The sequence below is a fragment of the Protomyctophum parallelum genome (genome assembly GCF_964188405.1).
Source record: "Protomyctophum parallelum genome assembly, chromosome: 18".
Lineage (NCBI taxonomy): Eukaryota > Metazoa > Chordata > Actinopteri > Myctophiformes > Myctophidae > Protomyctophum > Protomyctophum parallelum.
The window spans coordinates 29,288,006-29,297,294 of record NC_139716.1 but is presented as its reverse complement, the minus strand read 5'-3'; the positions used below and the strand labels follow the sequence as shown (position 1 = coordinate 29,297,294).

Here is a 9,289-nt window from a genome sequence, read left to right as displayed (position 1 = left end):
TCGTCCGGAGCTCTCGTCTTGGGAGGCTTAGTCAAAACCTATGTGCTTGGACAAGGACTGCTACTGAAAGTGTCTACTGCGCGGAAAATACAAGAAGTAGGTCTACCACACCCACGGAAGTTACATTTAGAAGAATGTGGGTGAGAAACGGCTTCCAGGGGATATTCATACGACGAAAGTTCCGCCCTGTAGACACTTCCTGCCATGGTTCTTTAGCAGACTTTTCTCCCTTGAGGAAAAGCCTGGGAACGAGGTTAGTCAAAACGCAAATACTGTCGCAAACAGAACACTAAATATGCACATACAGTACACCGCAATGTATAGTCACCATAGAAGTCCCATTGATAGCCTTATACTGCATACACGGAAACACCATACTGTTGCTCTGCGCCCGACAAGCCCCGTTTTAAACAGTGATGGCGATTGTGTGCCGTTTGACAATAATCTGGACCACAGGGCTCTGTGTTCAACCCCGGGCAGCGTCAAGGGTGCTCAGGGTGTGAATAGCGCAGCGTAGGAGCTGATGGTATAGGAGGTGTTGCGCTCCACCTCAGCAATTGGGGTCCCCCAAATATAGAATTGCATCAAGTCTGTTGGCCTAATAATCAAATAATCAAAAAATAATCAAACCGGAGGTCCTCTACATGAAAAACGATGCGAGGCACTGAGCGACAGTATCATGCAGTCCATGCAGTGGTGGAAAGTAACCAAACATTTACATAAGTAATCTTTAATTGAGTAATTCCAATATCCAATACTTTTACTTCTACGATCCACCCATCCATCTTAGACAAATATTGTACTTTCACTCCACTACAATTATTTGAAAACTTTAGTTACTAGGTACTTTTAACTTAGTAATAAAAACTAGTTACAAAACATACAGTAACCACAAAATAGCCACTTCAGCTCTACAAAATAGCCAATCTACAAGCCATTTGAAAACTTGAAATGGGCCATTCTGTATAATGAGTACTTTTTAGGTACATTTTGATGCCAACACTTTTGTACTTTTAATCAAGCACATTTTGAATTCTTGACTTCTACTTGTAATATAGAGTGTTGTTTTACAGAATTTATACTTTTACTCAAGTAAAACATTGGAGTACATTTTCCACCACTGCATGCGCGCAGCACGGAGGCTGTAAACGGGGATTTCCAGATGGTCTCCTGCTATACTATTTAAAAACCCTGCATGCAAAGCAAAGGGAGCAGATCCAATCGGTCAAAGTGTCTGCCCCGCCACATGTACATACCTACACAACACACTGTGAACACACAGCAGCACCACGTCAGAACAGTTACACAGAGAAAGAAGGACGTCAACAGGTGTCTCTTCTTCTTTCCTAGTCCATTTGAGTACCAGAAAGTAGGCCGCGGCGTCAGTTTCACCCCCCCAAAGAACAAAACAACAAAACAAAAGAAAGTTTCTTTAACGCGAGTTCAAACAATTGGCTTTATAGGAAGTCTGTCCATGTTGTTGTGCATGGTGGATGTTCGCCTATACCGCCACGTTGTCCTCACTTTGCTGTTTCGTTGCGCGACGTACAGAAGACACGGTCCAGTGTCGAGATGAGAGAGAAGCATGCGTCAAAGGATTTGAGCGTTACAACAACGCTAATTCTGTAAATCGAGTTATCATGCTAGCCTGTAAGTTATACAGTCGTACAATGGTGAAGATACCGTTATGTGCAAGCTGACCGTGCGTCTCAGCGCATTGTGTGAGCTTGCAGATCGGCTATTTTAGGGCGTAATTGGTTAAATAGACCTTTTTTTCACGGAAGCCAGTATTGACGTAAATAATTGATGCTTAGTTCAGACCAAAAGAGTCATTGTGAGCTGTGTTGAAAACTTAAAACTGCTTCCAACAGAATTCACAAAATCATGGTTTGCGACATTCTAAAACCTGACCAGTCTAAAGTCAACGATCGCCATTTCGGATATGGGATAAAACATCACACAACTATTTATGTCGAAATTGGCTGCTTGTGAAAAGGCGTCTATTGTAAATCAGAGAATTTGGCGCCTGAATGAAAATAAAAGTCATCAAACAGCTTCGTTCAACAGCAACGACGCGGCCTTGAGAACGCCTCCTCTTCTCTCACTGTCCTTTGGATGTCCTACAAAGCTTTGAACGTATACAGCTGGGGGAGTGGCTTCTCTGTGTTCATGCGCCGTCCCTTTAATGACAAACGAAAGCTGTAACGAGATCGTTACGGAGCTGACGAGCAACGGGGAGAGAACAATTAACAATTAAAACTTCAGGTCTGGTCATAAAAGGCGTGCTTTCGCTTCCTGTGTGGGGAGCCCGGGCCAACAGGAAGAGATGTAAACAGGGGGGGGAAAGAGATACAAAATAGTGCTATAGAGAGAGTGATAGGGCGAGAGAGAGTGGTAGAAGAGAGAGAGAGCGAGAGAGAAACGTGGGGACGTTTTGAACGTTGAATCAAGGCTGTCCATCATGGGAAGAGAGATAGAATCCACAAACAAGCAGATAGGAGGGGAACAAACCCGAGAAGGTGACAGGGACTGAACCAAACCGAGAAAGCTGGGGGGGGCTGCTCACTCGAGTGTAAACACACACACACACGCACAGTCACACAGTCACACAGTCTCACACACACACACACACACACACACACACAACGGTGCAATTCGTCCGTCACGCTCCCTTTCGTCTCCGTTCTCCAAGTCGATAGTAGCCCGTTTGCCGTCCATTTCAGTCGAGTGATAAAGCAGAATCGCACAGAAGCACAGAAGAAGAACAGGAAGTAGAAGAAGAAGAAGAAGAAGAAGAAGAAGGCGTGGCTCGTTAATTACAGGCGGTTTGGGGGTGGGGTGTAGGGGTGGGCGGGAAACGCGAGTGGGCGGCGGGGGGGGGGCCTATTGAGGAAGCGGGACCAGGATATCAACGTAGTTGATGGGGAAGAAGCCCGACTGGCCGTTGATCATGCCCTCGTACCAGTTGTCGTCGATCTGGTTGGTCAGGGTGATGACGTCGCCCTCCTTGAAGCCCAGCTCGCCCTCGTTCTCCGGCTCAAAGTTGTACAGCGAGCGGCAACAGGGCTGGTCCATGGGCGCTGCAGTGCGGCATGCCAGGGACACAATTTTGTTGTTAAATTATTGTTAAACATCTGCATTACTTAATTCAAAAGAATATATATACACAATTAGAATTGTTATTTTGATTGTTGTTTGTTTGCCCCGTTATCTCTCCTATGGTACCACATTAAATACAGCATGGAATTGTGGACAAAATCTTATCCAACGACGACATCATATTAAAAAGTCTGAGAGGCTAAATCCCATCATCGTGGCTCAAATGCCGAATAAATAATTGGACCTTAATTTGAAAAAGGTTGAAAACCACTGCTCTATACATGTCGAAATGTGGGTTTCCTGTACCTTTTTATTTATTTTCCCTTCGTGGCTAAGAGGTGTGCAGACTGTTCAACAAATTATTACCTGCCTTGGTCAGCACCTCATCAACAACACAGGTGTGCAGTGTGCGCTCCCTCCCTTGTGTTTGCCTGACTAGACAACCACTAGATGTCACACTTGTACAACATCCCAGCTTATTTTCAGCAGTAGTCATTTAAACCTGCACACATTGTGTAATAGTCCGGCAGCTTACAGGCTTCTTTTGTTTAAAGTGGGACATTTGGTATATAGTATTTTTTTTTATTGGCCTAAAATATTGTCTATATACATACAATCATGAATCCACTTGCTGCAGTATTGAGCACTTTCTTTTATAGTGGTTATAAAGCATTCGTTTTGCACAAAAAACACTCATTGGTCTATAAACGGCCATAGCCGTCATGACAAATGTGATGAGGTCAGTACATTTTGGGCACATTTGGGCAAGTAGCTATGGCTGTTTATAGTACAAAGAGTGTTTTTTTTACTGTTAATGGTAGGGTCACAAAAAACCACTATAAAAAAAAATCTCAATACTGACAGCCGATCAGCAAGTGGATTCATGAATGTATAATATAGACAATATTTTAGGCCAATGAAAAAAAGACTAATATAGTCTATTGGTATATTATACCAAATTCCCCACTCCACAACCCTGACTGCCGGACTATAATGATGGCTGCCTTACAATTGGTAAAAAGCACTTTAGCCAACACACACATAATTATGGATAATGGTTATGGCATGGCATAACAGAGTACTTCAATGAAAGCAATAAGGTACACCTGCACACTGTGTATTTGCTGCGGCACATGAGTATTGTCTTATTTAATGAAGCACCGTTTCGGTCCCTCAAGCCTGAGTAAGGTCCGGAGGGACGGAAACGTTGCTTCATTAAATAAGACAATACTCATGTGCCGCAGCGAATACACAGTGTGCGGGTGTACCTTATTGCTTTCATTGATGTCCGCTGCCCTACGCACCTGTGCATATACGCCTGATTTCTAGTTGTGCGAACGTTTTCTCCTACGTAAACGTTTAAAGATTTGAGCCTGAGCAGACTAACCAGCTCAGCGGTCTTAATTGTGGTTAGAAACAGAAACAGGACACACACACACACACACACACACACACACACACACACACACAGTCACCCACCAGGTGATTTGCCTGCAGGGGACTTGGGGGGTCCTCGGGGAGAGTGCAGCCCCCCGTTGTGACTCTCGCTGGGGGGCAGGAGCTCCAGCGCCATCCGGGGTTTAGGAGTGAATTCTTTCCTGGGTTTACTCTGTGCTTCCTTTATCCTGCAACGGGGAACAACAAAGCACTCGTCTCACTTCGACTGCTGCATGCATGGCATGGCCAAGGAAACCGTTTTATGTACAAAATGGATATTTTTGAGTGGTGGAACACCGTCTGCAATGGCCAGCTATGTGTGTCTGTCTGTATGTCCGTCTGTATGTATGTATTAGGGATGTAAATTTTGTATCGTTAATTGATCAATCGCTGTTAAGAAATGAATCAACTAAACTTAACAGTTAATAATTAATCAAAAATGATGAGGTTCTATCATTGGGTGGTTTTATGTGAATGTAATGTTGTCTGAGGCTGAGTAACGCACTTGTGGGCCGGTTAAAAAAAAGTCCCCCCCGCCTTGGTAGCCACAGAAACGTCTCTGCTTTTGCATGTGACGTGACAGACAAGACAGTACACTTTTAATTTCAAGCCATTGAAATACGATAACAACCCCCCATGGGGAGCAGAAATAACAGAGCCCACTGGTGGTTCTGGGGTGGCGGTGGGAGCAAACATCGCATAACAACAATCAGGAACCATAATGCAGAAGGAAGGCAGGAAGAAGCAAGCGGTCTACGTGAGCTTAAATACCCCGCCCAATTGGTCAGCTGACTGCCACATCAGCCAATGACATGTGGGTCTTGCACACACTGGATACACCCACATAGTAATGCAGCATATTAACCCCTTGAGTATATATGTATGCGCCTTGAGCACGGCAAGAATCCCCTCGAGTATATCTGACTGAACTAACTCTGCACGCTACGTATCATTAATACGAGAATGATAATAACTTTCTTCCTAATGCATTCAATGTAGTTATTATTTTGCCACAAGCTCTCGTTCCAATTTCATTGGTCAAATATTTATAAAACCCACATACAGACGTAACCCCTTTTCAGCCTGGCATCCATACATTACAGTGTACTGTAGGTAGCGGAATATCTCTCAGTGTTTAACCCATTTAGGCCCTGACGTCGAAAAAATAAAATAAAAAATCTTCTAAATCATGACAGTATTCTGAAATACTGTCAGTGGTGCTCAATATTTCATGTCAAGAACCCCCCAAAATTACATGTAATAGGCCACCGAAAAGAAAAAGAATATATTCAAAGGTTTGTACCACATTTTCAGGATTTTTCAAAAATAGCAGACCTACAAGCTCGCCACCGAGTGGCGCACTATGAGCTTGTAGATTTGCTATTTTTCAATAGCTAAAGTATAACATAATGCTTAGTTAAAACACCAAAAGGAAAGGGGTTCCCGCCCAAAATGTGTTAAAATCTTTCAAAAACAGACAAAACAGTCGATGTACGAGGTGACAACGCATTGCGGTGCCAACTGTGCCGTTAGCAATCCACATCCCCCATTTATTTAGCTGTAGCCTGCATATGTGTGCATATACTGACCTCTCCTCCATCTTGCCGGTCAGTTGTTGCAGGATTTCTGTGGAGCGGCTGTGGTATTCAAGCTGTGCCTGAACTAATGCTGCCAACTGGCTCACCTGCTCTATCTGCGTGCACGCACACACACGTACACGCACACACGCACACACACACACACACACACACACACACAAAATATTACTCTTCAGTCTTCATGTCATCATTTTACTCTTAGCCTACTGCCTGTTTACACAGCGTTGTTCCTCTTATCATCATTATTGTCATGTCACCATCCACGTGCCTAATCATCTCAGCCCTATATTATCCTTTATATTATTTTATCATATTTATATATAGGTTTCCTGATGCCATGTTCAGATTTACTGTCTATTAGGCTTTCCCCAGTCAAGTTAACTCGCATACTAAGAGGTCTATTTTGATGTGAGACTACATGTACTTGACCTTGGCCTAGTGAGAAAAGAGATAGCTGCTCACTGGGAGAGTCAGGGAGTGTTTTTCTCTGCCGAAAGTTCACAGTGCAGGGAAAGTTATCAACAAGTTGCCTGGCAACGCCTGCCTAGGCGCTCTCCCGGCTTTCCATGGGCATCGATGTGCGGAACAGAGGAGATGAATTCTACGTCTCATCATCTAGGCGGTGGACCAATGAGTGCTCGACAACCAGCGCCACCACCAATGAACTTTATATCAACAAAAGTGACGTCAGATGCTGTATAAACATACTGTGAAGAGGAGCATGGTTCATTTGGAATCCATCTTGGAACAATTGATTATTCTAAATTATATTGATGTATTATACTATCATATTCTGAACCATGTAGCACATTCTCTATGTAAATTGACTTTATACCAACTAAAATAATTGTTAAAACCTGAAACCTTTCTCAGAACTTTATTTCATCTGCCTCCAAATCATTTTTTAAGCTCTTTCTATTTTCTATGGTACATACGGTCATTCAAGATTTAAAGGGCTACTCACTCATTTTAAGGTAATTGGTTATTGAAGGTATATTTATTTACAGTCCTTTCTAATCATCATCATCACAAAATAGATATAATTTATTTTTATCCATTAATTGATCCTTGGGTCGCCGGATTTAAATGCATCTATTTAACAACACACACTTACGTCACTCTCCAGCAGGTTGAACATGCTCTGCTCTGCGACCTCTTTGCTCTCGTCAAACTTCTCCAGAGCCTGCTTGATCTCGTCGTCCTGAACTTTGCCCTGTCTCTTCTTCTTGTAGTCAAAGTCCAGACGACGGCCCTGCATCTTCTTGATGTGATGCTGCGGAGAGGAGGAGGAGGAAAACATGAACATCCTTCATGATTTTGCTGTCTTTTTGTGTTTCTTCGTCAAATGAACGGCCTACGGAGTATTTACAATTTTCTATACTTTCACTACATCTCAGAGGCAAATATCGTACTTTTTCTCCACTACATTTACAGTATTTGAAAACTTTAGTTTACTAGTTACTTTGTAGATGCAGATTACAAAACATACATCAACCACTTTAGCCCTATATACAGTACTTCGGTATACATTACAGTATTTCGGCCTTTTGAAAATAGCCGATCTACAAGCTCACAATGTGAGGCGACGCATTGTGAGCTTGTGAGCTATACATAACACTAATTATGCATTGGATGTGTATACATGTCTTTAGAATCAAAACTACATGGTGCCTTGGACGTGTATTGGCGTCTTTAGGTATTTGTTATTGATATAAAAAAAGTGTACTCCTTGCTGTTTCGTGCATGCGCCGCACTGCCGTTCACTTCCTTGTTTACGGCTCCAAAAGAATGGCTCGTAACTCCTAATCTAGGGAACTCTCCATGGTTTTGACCGGTTATGACCGGTTTTGACCGGAAGGACAATGTTCTGTCTTCATTTCTGACTTCAGCATGCGTCGCGTTTGGAATATTAACGCTTCTAGAGAGAAGCGTTAATATGCCCCCCCCCCCATCGCTCAAAACAAACAAATCACTGGCTTCCTTCAAGACAGGCCTAAAAATTCACCTGTCAGGTCAAAGGCGAGAGGAGGTGATCTTGTGCGAATAATCCCCTTCCGATTAACCTTCGGCCCCGACCTGTGCATAATGTATATGTTGCCTTAAATTATTATTGTTATATCACTTACTGTTACTGTGTTAAATTATTATTCATGTCATGTGTGAGTGGATAGGACCCGAATGGAAACAAGGCTGCAAGGTCTTTCTTCTTTTTTTGGACAAAAATGCCTGACTGTACATTGTGCTGTTTGCATTTATGTTGCCTAATAAAATATTCAATCAATTCAATCAAACCAGTGTGAGGTAAGAAAGGAAGATCATGACTCCCGGCTTTGGGGGGGGGGACAGGACGGAACGGAATGGCTTTTCAGAGTAAAATCTGCCATATCTGCTGGCACGCCTTTATTTTGAAGAATCCCCCCCCCCCCCAAAAAAAGAGTACTTTTTACATCACTGATCTGTATACCTGAATCTCCTTCAGGTCCTTGTCATGGAGGTTCTGGAGTGGGTCCACAAAGTTCTGTTTGACCTCCATGTCCAGAGCGTCCTTCACCTCCCCCAACTCCCTCATGGATTCTCCCACGTCTATCAGAGCCAGCCCTGAGGAGAGAGAGACAGGAGCCCGTTCACGATATAGCAGCCAAATCCAGCCTGAATCCAGATCTGTGCCACGTTTTGTCCAGATTTGAATCCGATTTGTTGAACCCATTCAGGCCTGACGTCGAAAAATGTCTTTTTTTAAATGTATCTTTTTCCTTTCTATATCAGTGGTGCTCAATATTTCATGTCAAGGACCCCAAAAATTATATTTAATTGCCTTGGCCACTGACCCCCATCTGAAAATATATTATTCCAGGAACCCCTCAGAAGCAAAGATTTGAGTTAAAAACGTTGGTTCTGAAAGAATATATATTCAAAGATTTGTGCCACATTTTCACGATTTTTAAAAAATAGCAGACCTACAAGCTCGTAGCGCGCCACTCGGTGGCACGCTATGAGCTTGTAGATCTGCTATTTTTCAATAGCTACATTATGTTTAAAACACCAAAAGGGGTTCCCGCCACAAAATGGGTTAACACCACTGAGACCAGATTCTACAAATGTCTTCTAAATCGATGTGTTAGTTTTCTGAAAAGCCTGTATATATCTATATCTAT

At 43.0% G+C, this 9,289-nt stretch overlaps 1 protein-coding gene across 1 annotated transcript in view; it reads right to left on the bottom strand.

Annotated features, from left to right (window-relative positions):
- Positions 1-2,883: 2,883 nt before the first annotated feature.
- sh3gl2b (SH3 domain containing GRB2 like 2b, endophilin A1) overlaps positions 2,884-9,289 on the bottom strand; it is a gene marked incomplete at both ends in the record, with an annotated part of 50,594 nt that continues 44,188 nt past the window's right edge. Inside the window, 5 exons of the mRNA XM_083788988.1 lie at positions 2,884-3,080; positions 4,579-4,724; positions 6,126-6,229; positions 7,249-7,407; positions 8,599-8,732. Coding sequence (XP_083645114.1) covers positions 2,884-3,080; positions 4,579-4,724; positions 6,126-6,229; positions 7,249-7,407; positions 8,599-8,732 — 740 coding nt within the window. The remainder of the gene's footprint in view (positions 3,081-4,578; positions 4,725-6,125; positions 6,230-7,248; positions 7,408-8,598; positions 8,733-9,289) is intronic.